Source organism: Mus pahari, chromosome 1 (assembly GCF_900095145.1).
Source record: "Mus pahari chromosome 1, PAHARI_EIJ_v1.1, whole genome shotgun sequence".
Classification (NCBI taxonomy): domain Eukaryota; kingdom Metazoa; phylum Chordata; class Mammalia; order Rodentia; family Muridae; genus Mus; species Mus pahari.
Window position 1 is genome coordinate 49,698,267 of NC_034590.1, and position 18,509 is coordinate 49,716,775.

Consider the following 18,509-nt stretch of genomic DNA (forward strand, 5'->3'; position numbering starts at 1 on the left):
TCATTCCCTAAATTCTATTCCTTGATTTTTAAATAAGGAATTCATTGTAAATAAGAAACAGTTAAATCACCGCCCCTCAGGTGGGTTAATCCCCACCCCAGGGAGCATTTGGCATGTATAGAGACACTGTTGATCAGCACATACTTAGCATCCCCACCCCGGGGAGCATTTGGCATGTATAGAGATACTGTTGATCAGCACATACTTAGCACAGAAGAGGAGGGCTATTAATGCCTCTAATAAAAATACACTTATAACAGTATCATATGATAAAAAGGGCAGCTTTTCACATACAAAAAACTATTACTATTCCAAAATGTGAGTAGTATCAATACGGAGAAACATTTCCATGCAATTTTCTCCATCTCTGTTGAACTGTGGTCAGTGGAATTACTTTCTATGTGTTCAGCACCTCTCCCTCACACCCATTCTCCCACAACCCACTAAAGAAATTGCAGAAAATAAGTCTTGATAGATCACCAAGTAATTATATAAAAGAATCATAAAATCTTTGGGGCAAGAAGTAAGTGAATATATTTTATCTCTCACTGGTAACTTCAGTGACTTTCAAGGAGATGTTGTATAGACTGCAGAGGAAAACAAAAACGGGACATCATCATGACTTAAAGCTACTGGGATTCAGTCCTTTCCTTGTGCCCTGCCTCAACTCATGAAGGCATGTATGTAGCTCTTCAAAAACCCATCTCAACCCAATATTTACATTATATCAACATAGGAGGGTGGAAGCTTTCAAGATGATGCTTGTTGCTATGGTGTTTGCTCATATTCAGACCTACTCACATATTACCTTTAAGCCTCATATTACCTTTAAACGCCACACAATAAATCCAAATAAATCAATGGCATTGTTGTTTTATTCTTTATTTGAGAAGAGACCCTACATAAACTATGTCAGGAGGATACAGGTCTACACATGATCTCATCATCAATAAATGGAGTCGTTAACATAACATTGAAGATATGATACTATGAAGAAGACAGATGCATGACCAAGGAGTATTTACAGCTCTCACATATATTTATATTGAGATGGATATATACATATATACATGTACATGTGCATATACATACATATGTCCATACATACACACACATATATACATATATATGTATAAAATGATTTTAAACAAAAACCAGGAAAAGAGTTTTCCTTCTTGTAATAATTGTCACTTGGAAGTGAAGAATGGTTGGTTTTTGTTAGTGTCAAGGTGTTAAATCTCTACCCCCACATGTAACTCCAACACCCATAGAGTTTGATGAAGACACACATTTGCATTGGAATGAAAGTGAGGGTGAAGAATGGGATGAATATTTGGGGTCGAGAGTGAAGGACATGCACAATGAGAGAAATGACCTTTGGTGATACCATTAAATCATCCTTTTGTATTAAACATAAATTATTAATACAGTTTTAAAAAAATAAGTTTCTGTTTTCTTCTGTGGTTGAGGAGGAAGGGAGGCAGGTGGGAAGAGAAGAAGGGTGGGTACTTGCCTTTCCAGTACAACTCTTCTTGTCAACTGAGAACACCTCTTTCTACCCTGGGGCTGTCTTGCCATTTTATCAAGTTACCCTTGGTTCTGTTCTAGTTTGATTTTGCTCTTTTTCATAAAAGATAAGCTCCTGGAAGAATTTTACATAAGACTATGAACCTGTTCTCCAAAGGCAAACACAGTCATCATTTTAATTAGATTGATTCTTCAGTACTTGCACATATCTAAATAAAGTTAGCATAGACAGTGGAATTAATCTATGAGAAAGGAAAATAATGGAAAGAATAACTTCTCAAAGAAGGGGTACTATGAGTTAATCCTAGTGTATGTAACACCACAGTCTGTTATATTATCAGCTTGGGAATTCAATCATTGGAAGCAAGCATGATCAGCTCTTCCACGTAGCCTATAGAATAAAACAACAAGCCTCATGAAAGAATAGTTTTTGTTAAAATAAAGATGGAATATTTGTCAGTTGGGACTTATATAAATAACCTAAGATCTGGATGAGCATATTCCAGCTCTGCTTCTTCAAGTTCTTTAGCAGTTAACAATAATTTGGAAATACTCTACCCATCATGGAATATCCCACAAGCCAAGCCATACTGATGGTCACGCCAAACTCAGTGAGTACATTTGCTTGGCCCCAATACTGCTGTGTACATATATCACATGTGTCCCACTATGCCACATTCATCATTGTTCAGCAGTTGCCATAAATAAAAATAACCCTTCAGATTGCCACTATAGTTATACAAACATTGGGAAATATACACAAACACACAGGGTCAGACAAGATATAATCACTTTACAGATATTTAGTACAGAAAGCTTAGGGATAGGGGATGGAAATCAGTTGTATCAGCACCCAAACTTCATTTGCAAAATTCCTCTCTGGGAACAAAATGTCCTGCTAGTGCTCTGAAGTAGGTACCAGCTGATTTTCCAGATATTGAAAGTTTGCTGCACAACATCAGCCTAAAGATAAAGGGACATGTAATGTCCAGTAGGAAAGAAATCAGTGTATATCATTTACACGGCAATAAATCCTTCATTTCCCTTGAAATAAGATATGTAAAGTAGCACTTAGTTTAATACAAGTTTGTTCTGCTTTAGACCTAGCTGTAAAAAGCCATTCATGCAAAAAAATTACCTCCAGCTTTAGCTGGATGTTTAAAGGACACTTCTCCTGAAACGAGACCCTTTCACTTAAGGAAGGGAAAAACATCCTACTCAGGACAGCCAATGCTGGCTGAGAGTAGAAAATACAAGACTTTGGTGTTTACAGGGCACTTGCCTTAAGAACCCAGAAGTAGCACTGAGCTTTACCTCTAAAGAGGCAGAGCTAAATGTGCCCTTGACATTTAAGTTTTATTTTTTCCAGAAAAAGTATAAGAACCTTGCTGGGATTTAATTCTTGTCTGTTCATCCTTGGGCATCACAGGTGCCTACTCTCTGTCTCATTTCAGACCACCTTTCTGCTTGCCAGAGAGTCATGTGTTCCATGAATGATGAATTTGCAACTTTTATGATTGTATTGAAGAAAATATTCTCTTATGAGGCTCTCCTGCAGCTCATAGTCTTTTCTGTACTATGAAAACAAAGCTCTCCTGTCTTAACAGATCCTAGTTGAGGATATGTGACCTGCCCACTATGTGTTCATGAATGCCACTGAGATAAATGCATGCTATGGTCCTTTTTGTTTGACAAGCATAAGCGTAGGTGAACCTGTTTAAGGAGGCAAGGAAAGGAGAGCAATGTGTTCCTCCTCAGACCCATCTCAAGGTGAGTTCTGTTGAACTTGTTCCTCTGAAACTTAACTCCAACCTGCCTCTGCTACTTCTCTATCCTTAAAAGGAATGCTATATGGTCTCTCATCATTAACACTATGGATTGTTATAAGTAATAATGCAGGGGAAAGAAGGGTGTGTAAGCGACAGAGAAAAAAAGGGGGATAGAAAGAATGATAGATTAATCAGGACTCAGATAATTCAGAGGCACCCAAAATGGAGTTTGTGTAACATGAAGAAGAAGAAGAAGAAGAAGAAGAAGAAGAAGAAGAAGAAGAAGAAGAAGAAGAAGAAGAAGAAGAAGAAGAAGAAGAAGAAGAAGAAAGAGGAGGAGGAGGAATAGTAGCAAGAGGACAAGGAGGAGGAGAAGGATGAAGAGAAGGAGGGGGAAACAGCTGCTATTCAGTTACCCTCTTGGAGAGTGCCCCAAAGAAGCTTCCAAGAAAATAAGAGAAGATTGCACTGCCTCTGAGGGGATACCTAGAAATTTTTGTACTATAGGAAAACTGGACAATCACAATGCATAGCAGCATGTGCTTCTGTTGCTCTCATTTCCCCAGTGTCCATTTTGGACTGGTCTGGCGAAAGCCAGGAGGATCTATTTACAATCTTACCATGGTTGTTTAAGGCAAAGACAGCTGTTGAACAGCACTCAAGGTTAAAAACTGGATGCCAAGATTCAAAGTAGTATTCTTCCATGAGTTTCCAACATGTCTAGTGACAGCATTATTAGGCCCTTCTTTGTCCTCAAAGCTCATAACTTCTTCTCTACCACTGTGATTTACTGCCTCTGCCTGCAACCAATCAGCCACTGCCTTGTAGATTGTGAACACTGTGCATATTTTTTTTTTCAAAAAAGGGATTGTCAATGAGCATTCCTTATAGGAGTTTGAAAGTCAAGGGTGCCTAATAAAAGAGAGGTTCCTGTCCCAAAGCATTCCCATCAATAATATCTCAGTGTCTTTACCATCTCTGTGCTGAGAAACCTGACTATGACACTAAGCAGGTCAAAAACTGCAGAAACAGCTACACTAGGCTTGGGAGAGAATAAAAACTATTTCTGGATGTCGAAACATGGTTCATGAATGAAGTTTTGTGAAATAACTCAAAGAAAATAAGTTAAAAGTCTTGTGGCCTCTGTTTCTCCATATGGTTTGTTTTCCCTCCCGGGTGTAATAAATAAGAGTAGGTTTGCTTCAGCTTATACATTGGTGTTTAGTTCTGTTATTCAAAGATGTTTTCTAAGCATGGGTTGTCCTTATGACTGTATAAAGCCTAAACTCATGTGAAATTTGCTCATGACATTACTTAACACAAGTTGTCTGGCTCATTCTTAAGCTCCACTCTCCGAGTTTCACATCACCAACTAGAGCGGTAACTCTTGAATTGTGAAAAATTAAATATACTAGCACCTAAATTTAAGAGTAAACCCTTCCAAGTTGAGGCTCTGTGGATAGGAAATGATGGGAAAAAAAATCTGTTCTTCCCTGTCTGGAAATCAAATTTCGAGAGTAGACCCCTGATGAGGGAAGTGATTGCTGTCCCTGGTGCTGAAAACAGCTTAGTCAAAGTAGAATTTACACTTCTGGGATGGGCAAAACCAAAATCTACCTGTGAAACTCGTCTTTTACAGAGGCTGACATTAGCTGAAATGTCTCAGACTGTATTCCAAAATTCTCTTCTTTAAATATCATTTGAAGCAAAAAATAGCTCTGAAGCAACCTTAATACCCGTGAGAAAGAATTAAGGCCTTGCCAAAATCTACATGGGGTAGCTTGCTCTAAACTGTCTAAGCTGCCTCATTATTCAGCCCTGTTGGCGAAGTTCCTGGCATGAATTAAAGATTCCATTCCTTCAGAAATGAGGCCCACAGACATGTAGGACATTAGGGTCTGCAGATGTTGTGCAAATTTTTTTTTGTACTGTCTTCAATAATAAATATGAGGTTGGTTTGATTTGCTAGTACTGAAATTTTTAGAAGGAAATATTTGGGGACTATTTCATCTTGTTCTGAAACATGGGCTTTTCTAGCTCTAATTTATTGTCACATCCTAAGAAACTAAGCAGAGCTTTTACTGTGCTTGAGAAAAAATCCAAATGTATAAACAACAGCTTTCCAACATGCACGCGCATGCACACATACACACACACACACACAAACATACACACACACACACACACACACACACACAAACACACACCACAAAATAAAATTCATCTTGAAAATAGAATGTATTTTGTATTTCTTTGCTGAATAGTACAGGACTGTCTGCTGTCAAAATAGCACTGATACTTTTTCTTTGTCATTTAGTCATAATTTTCTTGCCCCAACTTGCTTTCTTTTATTTTTAATTTGAAGGATCTCTTGTGTCAACCTACCAGGATCCAAACACATAATCAGGAAGACTTCAGTTAGCGTGGTACCAGTCTCAGAAAAATAACATGAGCCGTTTGGGGTTCCCTCCAAGTCCAACAGGCTCCAGAGGGACTTTGCTTTTAGACATGAACTATAATCAATCTTTGCAAGCCTTGGAAAGGAAGCATTCCAATGTTCCCCCCTCCCAAAAAAAGGCTAAACTTTCAGAGAAGGGGATGTAAACAAGCTTTAAAGTTTGTTCTTACTGTTCCTGTTAGCATGTCAGCTCAAACTTTCCATAGTCCGAAATTTACTTCCCAAATGATACCTCTGAGATCCTTAATTTAACAGTCATGTCTATAAGAAGGAACACCATGAAACTACTTGTTCCAAGCATGCCTTAGCGATGGTTGGAAGAGCTCATGTCCTCAAGATTATCAGAGAGAATTGGGAAACATCACCCTGAACCAGTTTGCCTTCTGCAATTTCACACCACAATTTACAAGCATATTCCAATTTGGCTTCTCATTGCAAAGAAGCTGGGGTGCTTTCTTCCTGGCAGACAACGGCAGGGGAAAAGTTGCTCAGATTGAGGTCTAGAACATGGGTGCTGTTTTCCTGTATCAGAAAAACAAGCACTGAGCCCAAGGTCAAAAGAAAAAAAGAAGCTGTGATTCTTCTGAACTTGACTGAAACATTTATGAGTTTCTCAGGATTCTCAGCACTCAGCTTTATTCTGCTTTCTCTCAAGAGTGGTCAAAAATCCTGTTACAGCACACAGAAAACATTTTGTCAGACATATCAGACCGGGTGGCTACTTGGAAAAATAACATTTGAAAGATTTTACTTTCCAACTAGCTTTCATAGTGAAGAACTTAAAGCAGGACTTGGCTTCACAAGCACCTGGGACATTTTTAGGGACTGCAAATGACTTCACTGCTGTAACCTTGGCAATCTCGCCTCCAGATTTATTGTCTAGGGTTTCATTTTCAGCCAGCACCTTCCTCAGGAAGAGTCCCTCTGTAACCAACACTGTTGTGCTCTGGGGTCATTGAAAATGAGGTCTGACATTTGGTCATCACAAGGATGGTTTTCTCTATATTTTGATTATCCCCGTCTTCTCCTTGCCGACCACAGTCCCTAGAAAGCTTCAAGATCATTAGGACTTCCATGCTCCCTGCAAGATCATCTTAACACTCAGTTTAAGGAGGAAGCATCATGCAGTCTTACTTTACCAGGTATTATTCTAAAATCTACAGACCATCTTCAAAGCGGCAATTAGTGGTAAAGAGTTGAAACAGAAGAGATGCTATTTGGCTTCAAGATGTTCAGCATTCCATGCCAGAAAATGAAATCTAGCAATCATCCCTTCTAAGTGGGAAAAATATCCCTTTCTTCTGGTACAAATACAAGATATTTTTCCATTACAGTATATGCAATGGTTATTTAAAGTAGGAAAATGTTAATGACTAACTCTAGAGAGCAGACAGCAGACATGGGAGGGGAAAAGGAAAGTTTCCCTCAAACACAACACAACTCAAAATTCCCAACACCATGAGCAGCACCCTCTACCCAGGGAGAGAGAGGGCTTTTCCTACCACAGAGACTTGGGGACACCACCAAGGCCTGACTCTATCACTCATGATAATCCCCTGAGACTCTTTAGCAGAGCATTTACAGAGAAAAAGGCTGATCAGAAAGAAAGAAAAGCTCACAAGATGGCTACCTTTTAGTTCCTTTGCTCCCTCAGTTTCCATCTGTCTTGCCATGTCCCCATTGATAGCCATTATAGTAGCTCATCAACTCTTTCCTAAGGAAATGCAAACAAACAAACAAACAAACAAACAAACCCTTTGGGAAACAAAGCAATCTCCGCCCCCTCCCCAAAACCACTTTTGTACTGTCTAGAGATACAAGGGAGAAATGACAGTTTTTAATGTGTGTGAGAGTTTTGCCTGTATGTTTGCCTCTTCCACGCCTGATGGCTGTGGAGATCAGAAGAGGTTGTCAGATCTCCTGGAAGTAGATTTACAGATGGCAGTGAGCTTCCTTGTGAGTCCTGGGAACCACATCCAGGTCATCCAGAACTGAAGCCAGTGCTCTTAGTCTCTGAGCATATCTCCATCCTCTGGAAGAAAGAGATTATTCCTTTGTTTGATTTCGCTTTTGTTTTTTTAAGTGGATGTGTGAGGTAGTTTAATTTGACTAGTGGATGTGACTATTTGGGTCTGTAAGTACCGTTGCTGGCAGAATCAAAGCATCTGTTGTATGAAATGATTTGTGGAAGAGGAGGTTTGACCTCCTGGCTCTTCAGTTGACTACCTTCTCCATCACCATTCCATGGCATGTTCAATAAGTCCATTTCTTAAGATGCAAACCTTTCTAGTACCATTAAAATAAAGACCACTTCCACAAACTCTGATTTACTCTTTTAACTGTCCCAAGAGTGGGTAAACCTTGGCTAACACAGAGAGCTCTTGGACCACATGAAAAGACATGCCCCTGTTCAGAGTAGATTAGAGAAAAAAAAAGTAAATGATGACTGTACTTTGTCATTTACCAGGATATTCAGAAGCTAGGAAACCAGAAAGAAATGTGAAGGAAAACACATTCAAAGGAAGGCTTGCCTTTCATAACCAAGTCAAAAGGATGAGACAACTTCAAAAGGACAGGCTGGGGGCCTTATAATAGGCCTGTTGTACCAGAGTCTCCTGTGCAAAAGCAAACTGATGGGGCGCTAATGAGGTGCTAATCATTTGGTCCGAGGAGATGGAAAGAGACTGATGGGCAGCTGGGAGAGCAATTTGTTTTGTTTCTTTCTGCAGAAAACCAGACTAAACCACAACAGGTCCAGGCTACAAAGAGGAGCCACTCTGATTTTCCTCTGCTTTTTTAGAGAATAGAGCCTGGTCTAGAAGAGGTGGGGTAGAGAGCCGGAGGGCAGAGAGGATTTGTCAGAGAGAGCTGGAAGTGAAAAACTGAACATATTGTAACAACAGCCCTGGCCCTTTGGAGTAGGAATTCTGCAAATGTGCACTCAGGCAATACTTGATATGCAATACTTTCTTGGTAACTAATCTGAGCAATGGATCAAAACTGAGTGGCCTTTCCCATCACTGGTGTTTGATAAAGAGCACAACCTACCACTTGTTTTCCTACTCTAAGTGCTCATGACTTTCCCTTATCCAGCCAGGTGCCCTGTATCCCAGCCTCTTAGCTTCTTATCCAGCCAGAGTCTTGTGTCCCAAGGACTTCATATTCAGTCAGAACACTGGAATTGTATATCCATGGTTGGGTCAAAAATCCCCTTACACGAGTTCACATTTATCTTCAAACAAATATTTATGATGAGTATGCTACCCTTTTCCCCTTAATTACAGAAAAAGAGAATCAGGACTCAGTCTGGTCTTGTACTTTGAAAAACCCTGGGGAGGAGTCCTGCCTTTGTATATAAAAATTGTGAGAAACATGGGTTTTTTTTTCCCTCCATCAAAGGAGCCTCAACTTTATAAATAAGTTACAGTGCAGAAAGTCATAGGCTCTGTGCTCCTAATACAAATAATGGGGAACAGTGAGGAAACCAAATGTGGGGGGCACTCATTTGTACAGACACACTTAGATCCATGAAAACCACACAAATGGGGCACTGTAGTCTATAGGCAATAGAATTACCCTGGAATTGGCATGCATGTGCTTACTTGTATGCAAAAGTGAATAAACATAATAAATAACAAAAGGACAAATATGATTTCTTCTATATCAGCATGAGGATCTAGAAAGAATACAACTCTGATAATTGCTTTTAAATAAAGTCATCAAGATTGCCCCTGTGTAACTGCTGTATTACTCAGCCCAGAAATCTATTTTCTCAGTCAATAAACACAATGTCCTTGGCTAAAAACTTTCAATTCTCCTAAAGAAATATCTAAGAATATACAAAGAGATTCCTACTACTTATACCAAACAAACAAAATGGAAAAATAATTTGAAAGAGAATCAGTTTCAAGAACTATGCAAGGAAATTTGTTCTTTAGACTTGGGCAGATCATTCGAAATCCTGAGGGGTTTTTTTTTTTTTTTTTTTAATATCTGGGATTATGTTGAGTAGCTTTTAAGAGTTTGGGGTGGCTGGAGCCAAGTTCTTTTGATGCATAAGATGCACGTATGTACTTTTTTCTTCTTCTTTTTTTTTTTTTTTTTTTTTTTTTTGATGCTTGCCATCTTGACTAAGAGACTGCATCTGCCTATGGCATCTCATCCTACAAAGAAAGTCAATAAACTAGTGCTTTGAGCAGCTGTTCTCAACCTGTGGGCTGCAACCCCCCTCGGGGATTGAATGACCTTTTTACAGGGGTCACCTAAGACCATCCTGCATGTTTCTAGTATGATTGGTAACGGTGGCAAAATGAGTTATGAAGTAGCAATGAAATAATTTTATGGTTGAGGGTCACCACAACATGAGGAACTGTATTAAAGGGTCAAAGTATTAGAGAGTTGCTGTATCCTTTATCCCAGCCAGGGAAGTAGAAGTCGGGGTTACCTTTCTTTAAAGGACTAGATAAAACACGTGTATAGAGGAGAAGCTCTTCTAGCCATCAGACCCCACCCACCTTATCCACAGTCATGACCTTGCTGCACTTGCTGTACTCTTGAAACCCTGGAAGACTGGAGGCATACAGATGGACCTACGCTGAGTCTTAGCTCCTCTGCAGATCATTTCACTTTGACATCTGCTGTAAAACAGTTTGTCATCAGTGGAGTGGCTTTCATGCTTTGATTTGCAGTCTCCTCCTTGGGGGAGGGGGGCGGGGTGTCAATACAGTGATAAACATTGTCACTCTGACCAAGCAGCAAATTTGGCTCAAGACTCTATCATGCTCACAGAAAGGTCAAAGCTCCCATTCTGGGTGTCGGACTCCAGTCACAGTGCCTTGGCTCCAGTAGGCTAAAAGTTCATGGACTGTGAGATCAGTAGGTGGAGACAGGAGAGGGAGTTGCTGCGGGTGGGCCACCAAGGGTTTCAGATGGGATTTACAGGGACACGCCACATGCATCTCAATGAGCTGTGCAGTCAAATTTAGTGCACGGAGGTTAATCTAGATGTCAACATTGTCTGACAGCACTGAAATTACTCTAGGGCAGGGATCCTTTAGAAGTCTTAATATAACAGTCAATTCCTCCTGCCTGCAGGAAATGAAAGTTTTCTGCTTTGTGTGCCGAATCATTCAGCGCCAATTTTCTCACTGTTTGAAGTCCAAACTGTTTGTGGTCCTGGGATTCACCTTGTATTAAGACTTCCACAGACTTTAAGAAGCCAGCTCTTCTGTCCCGTGGAAGCCAGAGAATGTGAACCAAGGGAAAGGGGGAAATGGAAAAAAATCACAGAGAAGAAAATCTTTCCTGAAATATATTCCTTTCCTTCGGGTAGCAGAAGTCATGATATTTGGACCAGGATGACTCTTCCTCTCCAGAAGTAGATTCAAGGGCAGCAGGCAGGTGTCAGGCAACTTTGAAATAGAGATGGATGAGGGACTAATCCCCACTGGGAGGAATTGAGTAGGCCATACTACTTCAGAGAATATGAACTTACTTTCTTTTTAAAGTATCACTCCCATGAATGCTTCTTAAATGAAATCATAAATACCAGACTTGGATTTGAGCATGTGATTTTTCAGTCCTTTGAGAAGTGCTGCATCCAAAGGATGCTAGACTACACAGAGCGAGCGGGGCTGTGCTCTCATGCTACCTTCATCACTGCCGACAAGAAGTCTAAATTCCTGACAGCTCTAAATGAGAAGAGACGGAATCGTCTCAGAGATACTAAATGAAAGCAATACCTAAATGCCTGCAAGCTTCTCAGGAGGAGAAGCTCAGCAGGACCCTTGTCTGTGTTAGCTCAATCCACCTTCTATTAGAAACATCTTCTTTATGGACTATAAATCTCTCGAGAGCTCTGAGCTTAGACCTTGATGCTCCAATATATTCCTGGATGGATAGGGGACAAAGTTAATAGAATTTACTCTTTTACCTCTAAAAAAAGAAAACTGATTGCTGATTTTACTGATTTAAGACATCATTCTTAGGGCAAATATCAAATCAGGCCTTGTTTTAAAGTTGGAACCTAGCTGCCCACAGGAAGGTTAATGTGAATTTTATGACTTTGGAGAAGAATTCCAAGTACTCACATATTTTAAAATATAATAAAGCCCATGATATCATACAATTTAATACTGCTAACAAGAAAGAAAACAAGAGAAAAGGTATTCTAAGTTCTCTTGGGCAGAGCCTACATCTCCGCAGAAAGGTGCCTCTGTTGGTACATGAGAAACTTGTTGCATGCACACGTACACACACACACACACACACACACACACACACGTGCTTAGAGAGAATGTACCAAACAGAAAACTTGTCATAAGCCAAGACACAGGGCCCTGGGTAGGATAGCCCTGGTGCAGAGTAAGATGACTGATACCCAGTCTGTTCACACAAAAAGTCACCACCCCTACCATCATCACCAGTACCTATCAGAAAGACTGGTCGATTAATATCCTCTCAGATTCTCTCTGCTATTGCCCTCCTAGGAGAGGTTTCGTCTGCAGTGCTGGTACCTTCAATACCAAATCCCAAACAAAAATGTAAGTAGAATGGGTTTCTGTGTGGTGTGTTATCAAATACCAGCAATGATAATGTTGAGAAGCTCAGATGCTGTTGTCCATATAATTTAATGTAGGGAAAAGCAGATCATCAAACTTTGTAAGATAACAGTTTGGGATCTTTCTCATTATTTCTGAGGCCAGTCCACCTCTACAGTTCTCATCTAGGAGAAGCATAAGGTGCCAAGAGAATCCCAAACTGCAACTGATTTGCTGATTCCAGGGGGACTTCTTTCAAACTATGACCATCCAGTGGATAGAAAGAGTACATGATATGGCTAGAGCTGAAAAGGATTTTTTTCTTGTGGTTCAAGCAATCCCAAAATAGGTTCTGAAGTCCAAACTGATGTTTTAATAATGATGCCCAAACTTGGAGTTAACCCTTCTAGCCCTGTTAAGTATTGGTTGAAACAATTTATTTGGTACAAAGTAAGGTGAATCTTGGAAAAATAAAATCATAGTGAAGGACTATATCCCACAGGATCTGAACTCAAGCTGACATTTTTTGCTCTAAGGTAAACACCTTGTGCATTTTGGCAAGCTGCTGCCCATCTAATGCAGACACTAGACACTACAGAGATGCTTGATGGTAACTAGTAGGACTGTTGAAATGTGGGTTCATTGACTGATCATCCACAAATATTTTATGCTCCCTACTAAGCAAAGTATTGCAAAGATTAAAAGTCTCAGGTGAGTGTAAGGTGACTATTGTTGTTTGGTTCAGAAAAGAGAAGCAAATATGCCACGAGACTATTCTTGAATGTAAACGAGCATGGGAAAAGCAAGTACATATACAAAATCTCTTGGCTTCTGACCCAGGGTTCAGATTACTACTGACCTTGCATGGGAGGTGGGTGGGACTACCTCCATAAGACAGGCCAGTTTCTGCCAATGTGGACATGTGAAGTGGGGAGGATGGCTAGAAGAGAAGGATGGTTTCTCTTGAAGAATACAAATATTAATATCGTGACTTGCGTGCCTGGATCCAATGTCCCTCAAACACACCAGGCACTAATTATGCTTAGGTTTTGTCAACAGTAACTTTTCTTCCTTCCCCTCCCTACTTTTCATTTCATCTCTCATTTCTAGCAAACAAGCTTAGAATAAAGAAGTAGACAGGACTCAAATTTAGCCTTTCAAATGGAAATTGACCCTAAGGATGCAACTATTCTAATGTTGTGTATCTTGGGTGGGTAGACTGATAATCTAAGAGATGCTGATTTAGCCCAAATCCCATGAGTATCCAAGCACTAAGGCAGGGTTCTCAGTGGCCTTTCTGATGTTCTTCCATTACAGTTGGCTCACTCTCACTTCTGTATTGAAGCTCTTCTGTGAGTATTGGCTTCTGTAGTATTTAGCACCAGAAGTACTGCACTAGTGTGTTGCCAGAGATGAACAGCACTGTTCAGTTAAATCCCAGAAAAATGGAGGATCTTCATCTCCAAGGAAAAGTTTTCTCTGGGAATAACTTGGGCATGATTTGCTGAGTGGAGGAAGCCCAAACTCCTTTGTGTGTTAACTAGAGAAGTCTTAGTTACCTGGACAACCACTCACACTTCAGAGATGTAATCAGAAAGGACCATCAAGTTCACATTCAAAGCAAATAACTAAGAGGACCCTTGTCCATGACACCCTGTTCTACAGAGGACATCCAAGTCACTCTTCATCAGTTCAGGGTGGGCCCAGGTGACAGTAACAGGGCACAGAGCTAAGCATGGGGTGTCTGAAAAATTCATGAGCATTCGTAATGGTGTTGACTTCAAGCTAAGTACCAAGTTAATGTGGCATGCTCTCGGAAGGTATAGATTTGTTTATGTAGAAAGCAGGATGGAACAGTTGGCAGAGGCTCCATGGGCTGATGGGATGTTAATTCTAGACTCACTGGACCACATTAGATTCTTTAAAAAATAAATAAATAAATAAGTAAATAAATAAACTACCAATAACAATTTTCCAGTCTAGGAGAAAGCTGGGGTAGAAAATGAGACAAAATGCTCCCCCACCCTGGCCTAAAACAGTCTGAGACACTTTAGACTCTTCCCATGTTGTGACAAAGGTGAAGAAGAGGCTCGACATCCTGGAAACAATCCCAACATAAGTACAGTATGTCCTCAGAGACAACCTCTTTCAACCCACATGTGGCCAAAGGCAGCTTTTCTAGGTATTCCAGCAGAAAAACAAGTGATAGGGTGACTCAGTGCTGATAGAAGCTACGAATTCAGACCTAGAATAGGATGAGGACACATAAGGAAAACAGGGCACAGTGAAGAGAGTGGCAAGGAGTGAGACACCCTGCACACCCCTGAGCACTAGAATACACTTCACTATCCAAAGCCTGTTGTCCATTCCTTACCCTCCAAAGCACCTCAAACCCTTTCTCTCCACCTTCCAAGGTTCACATATAAAATCCATTCTACACAGAGAGGGTGCCAGGAGAGTAAGAAGGTTGGGCCCATTCTGCACCCCTCCTATCTCCACTGCCCTCTCTCTCCTACTATTATCCAGGCAGTTAATAATGGAGGACACAGAGAGAAGGTGACCCTGATGCCAGTGTGGACGTTCGTGGAACTAACAAAGGACACCTGAGCAAGTTCAGTCTTGTTTTTTTCTCCTGACTGTCCCATTAGGGCTATAAATGCCTTCAGTTATCCACTTCTTTCAAAACCAGAAAGCCTTAAGAGACTGTTTTGGGAAAGGTTAGATCTTGGAACATCACTTTTAACTAGACAACAGGTTCCCCACAGGCCCCTCTAGACCCCTGCCTGAATGCCTCCCCTCTAGTTAGCCAGCTTTTCAGATTAAAACCGGAATGGAAACTTCCACCCAGCAGACACCTCTCTAGTAGAGACAGGGAAAGCCTCGGGTGGTGGACCAATTCAAGAAGTAATAAGAGGAGAAATTATGGTAGGATAGCAGAGTGCTTTTGAAGGGATCAATCCAAAGAGCTTTCCCCTACTCAGGGGCCAGGTATCTAGTACAGTAAGAAGTTCCACTCTGAAATCCCAGTTAGCCCAGCTCCCTCCCCAGTCCAGCTGAGCAGCCTGCTGAGCCCTGAATCCTTACCATGGCTACAATCGGAGCACAGCTCTTTTCTATTTGAATAAAAACATGTATTGGTCTTTAAAAAAAAAAAAAAATAAAGCAAAAAAGCACAACCACATAGCCCAGTTCTAAACAGGCCACAGAGTTGCTCATACTTCAGCTGCCTTCACTGGTCAGGGTCTCCAGGCTGTAGACTTCCCGCAGCTGGCAAGGAGAGGGGTTGGTCAGTAGCTCCTGGGAGCTTCTGATAAGAAAACGTCAGTCTGGTAGGTAGCTCTGTGCTTGGGATGAGGTGGAGAGACAGGTACCCTAGGGAGAACACAACCCTCTTCCCCAGCAAGACCGGTCTGTGCAGCCAAGCTCTTGGCTCCCTGGGGCGGTTCATTGTTGTGTGTGAGAGCTGTCCAGAGAGCTTCACTTTTGCAGTCCTCCGGTGCACAGCGTGGGGGGAAAGGCAGTGATTCCCCTGGAGCTGGGACCCAGGGGACCGGTCCCAGCCGAGATGCTTCATTCTCACTTCGGGTGAGAGCTTGGTCCTCATTAAGATGCCAAGTCTGCGGCACAGGCCACTCATTGGACATCTTCCAGAGAAGCTGCAGCCCCTCCCCCCACACACACCCAGCCCACAAAGCGATTTCTCAGTCTCTGCCTTTTCACAACAGCTCAAAGGCAGATGCATCAATCCTTCCAAGGGCTGAAAACGTGAGGAGAATGGTAAGGGCTCAGCACAGGTGCCAAGTAGATTCTTCTCTGCTGGCTTTTGCCGGTGCCAGTGCCTGGCTCCTTGAGATGCATGAGCCTTGGGTTCTCACCTGGATTCCTTCCCTGTCATTGCGGTTTACCCAGGACTTGATAGAACCTCAGGATAGGGGGGAAGCAAGATAAGAAATACGACCCAAGGGAGATGCCTAATTAGGACCGACAAGGAACTAAGTGTCTTGCTATCAGAGCCCTGAAGCCTGCTGTGTCCACCTTAAAGAATGGATGACAGCAGAGAAGGCGGATACTAAACCTCCAAGCTCCCCAAGGGCCTGAAAACGAAAGGACAGGCCAAGAGTCCTCCCAAAGATGGGAAGGTGAGTGGCAGTGCCTTGGTAGGATTCGACTTCAGCTGTACTTAACTTCCTAGGCTCTTTAAGCCACCAAGTCCAGTTCTTTAAGTTCGGAGGATGAAACTCTTCAAACCTAGTAAGGATCTTGAGCGTGAGTGAGTGATTTATATCCGGAACTGTGGGGTTTGTTCTCCCCAGAGTCCTCTGCCCTTTCTTGTTCCGCGGTTACCCGACCATGGATGGCTTTGTGTGGTCTGGTGTTGGTATTTGTTCAGTATTTACCCGTAGGTGTCATCATTGATTTCGAAAAAGCATCAGGACTATATACTTTATAGAATGGACAAATTAGAAAATTGTCCCAAAGAGGCAGAAAGGGGGAAGAGAGTGGAGGCGAAGGGAAAGGCAAACCAGAGATGATTCCGAAGGGCCTTGTACTTCAGAACTGTTTCTTTGCCAGACACCTTCAATGGGTTACGCTTGCGCACTGAAGATCGTGCGCCACCCTGCCTCTTCCCAGCCTCTCTCTCTGCTGGGTCAAGACTAAGATCTCTGAAAAGCCAGACCTGAAAAACATGGGCCACAGCTTAAGTCAAGGGAATTTCATTGTGTTAATAATAATATTTAAATTTTTTCTCAGTTATTAATGTCTTACGATTTTCTGTATCAGCAGCTTCTCTGTGTATTAGAGAAGGTAATTCTCTGTAGATATAGATAGATAGATAGTTTTATATATATATAAATATATATGTCAAACTGCCTTACAGGGTTTCTTTCTTTTGTTTTGTTTTGTTTTGTTTAAATTCAGTGTTGTATGTGTAGCAGGCACTTGAGTTTATATGAAGATGTTCGTTTCCGTCAAAGATGGAAGAAAGGAGTTGAGATGAGGAAAAAGAGGAGAGGAGGCAGGGAGAGAGGAGGCAACAGAGTATAAATGCTTGGCCACCAGTCACCACTAGCCAAGAATGTCCAGGTAGATTGGGGTGGCCTTCCCCAAAGCATGGAGGATTTTGTAGATTTCCTTAATATTCAGCCGCTGCTGTGGTTCCCTCTGCCAGCACCCCAGCATGACATCATACACTTCTTTAGGGCAGACTCGGGGTCTCTCCAAGACACGGCCTTGTGTGATGCATTCAATGACCTGAAAGGGCAAGAATGAAAGACGTTATATCCAGAAGTTTATTCAAAGCCCATCCTTGGTCCTGGGACTTCTGCCTAGCCAAAGATGTGAGCTTTACTCATCAGAACAGCTTTAGCCCAGGCAGAACACACACAGGCAGAAGTCTGGTTAGAGAACAGCCTTGGTTTTCTTCTCCACCTGAGCAGAGGGTACAGAGGTGATGAGCAGGGCAGGTGGATCTTGTTCACTGCTGCTTTTCGTGCTGTAACTGCTGGGTCAGGGCACATGGACCCTGAATCCACACAGCCACCCTTCCCATTTGCTTCAAAGTTCTGCAGTCCTAGTTGCCATATGGACTGCCTGGGTTACATTTCTCTCTCACCTTGTAGAAATTGGGTTCTGACCATCATTCCTCTACCTCATGGCCTCTGTGATTTTGAAAAACCCTTACAGAGTTCTGCCTGTCTGCTCTCTACCAACCTGTCTCCTGTTAATTCCTATTTACTTTCATTTAGTTGTGAATGTACATGTCGTGTGTGTGTGTGTGTGTGTGTGTGTGTGTGTGTGTTCACACATGTTTGCATGGGTTCACATGCATGGGTAGATGGCCAAGTATGTGTATATACATGAGTGTAGAAGCCCACAGTTGAAGCTGAGTATTTTCCTTGCTTGAATACCAGTCTTTATTGAGGCAGAATCTCTCTTTAAACCTGGACCTCACTTGTTTCAGCTTCTCCTCTAGCCAACTGTCCCTGCCTTCCCAGTATTTAGATTTCAGGCAGCTGCCATACCTGCTTAGGGCTGTGTGTTATGGGTTCTGTGGATCTGAACTCCGATCCCCATGCTGTTAAAGCAACTGGATGATCCATCCCTTAGCCACCGGTTTCCATTGATATCAAGTTCTTCTCCCAGCCATGGCCTCTGTACAAAGCATCCTACTTGTCTCTGAGCATAGGAACCTTTCCTAGGCAAGGTTTACCTTCC

General features: G+C 41.8%; 1 protein-coding gene across 4 annotated transcripts in view; it reads right to left on the minus strand.

Annotated features, from left to right (window-relative positions):
• Positions 1 to 17,171: 17,171 nt before the first annotated feature.
• Ntrk3 (neurotrophic receptor tyrosine kinase 3) overlaps positions 17,172 to 18,509 on the minus strand; it is a 370,545-nt gene continuing 369,207 nt past the window's right edge. For all 4 annotated transcript variants that reach the window (XM_021200791.2, XM_021200784.2, XM_029531709.1 and 1 more), the window contains one exon: positions 17,172 to 17,546. In XM_021200791.2, the coding sequence (XP_021056450.1) occupies positions 17,361 to 17,546 (186 nt within the window). In that variant the 3' untranslated portion in view covers positions 17,172 to 17,360. The remainder of the gene's footprint in view (positions 17,547 to 18,509) is intronic.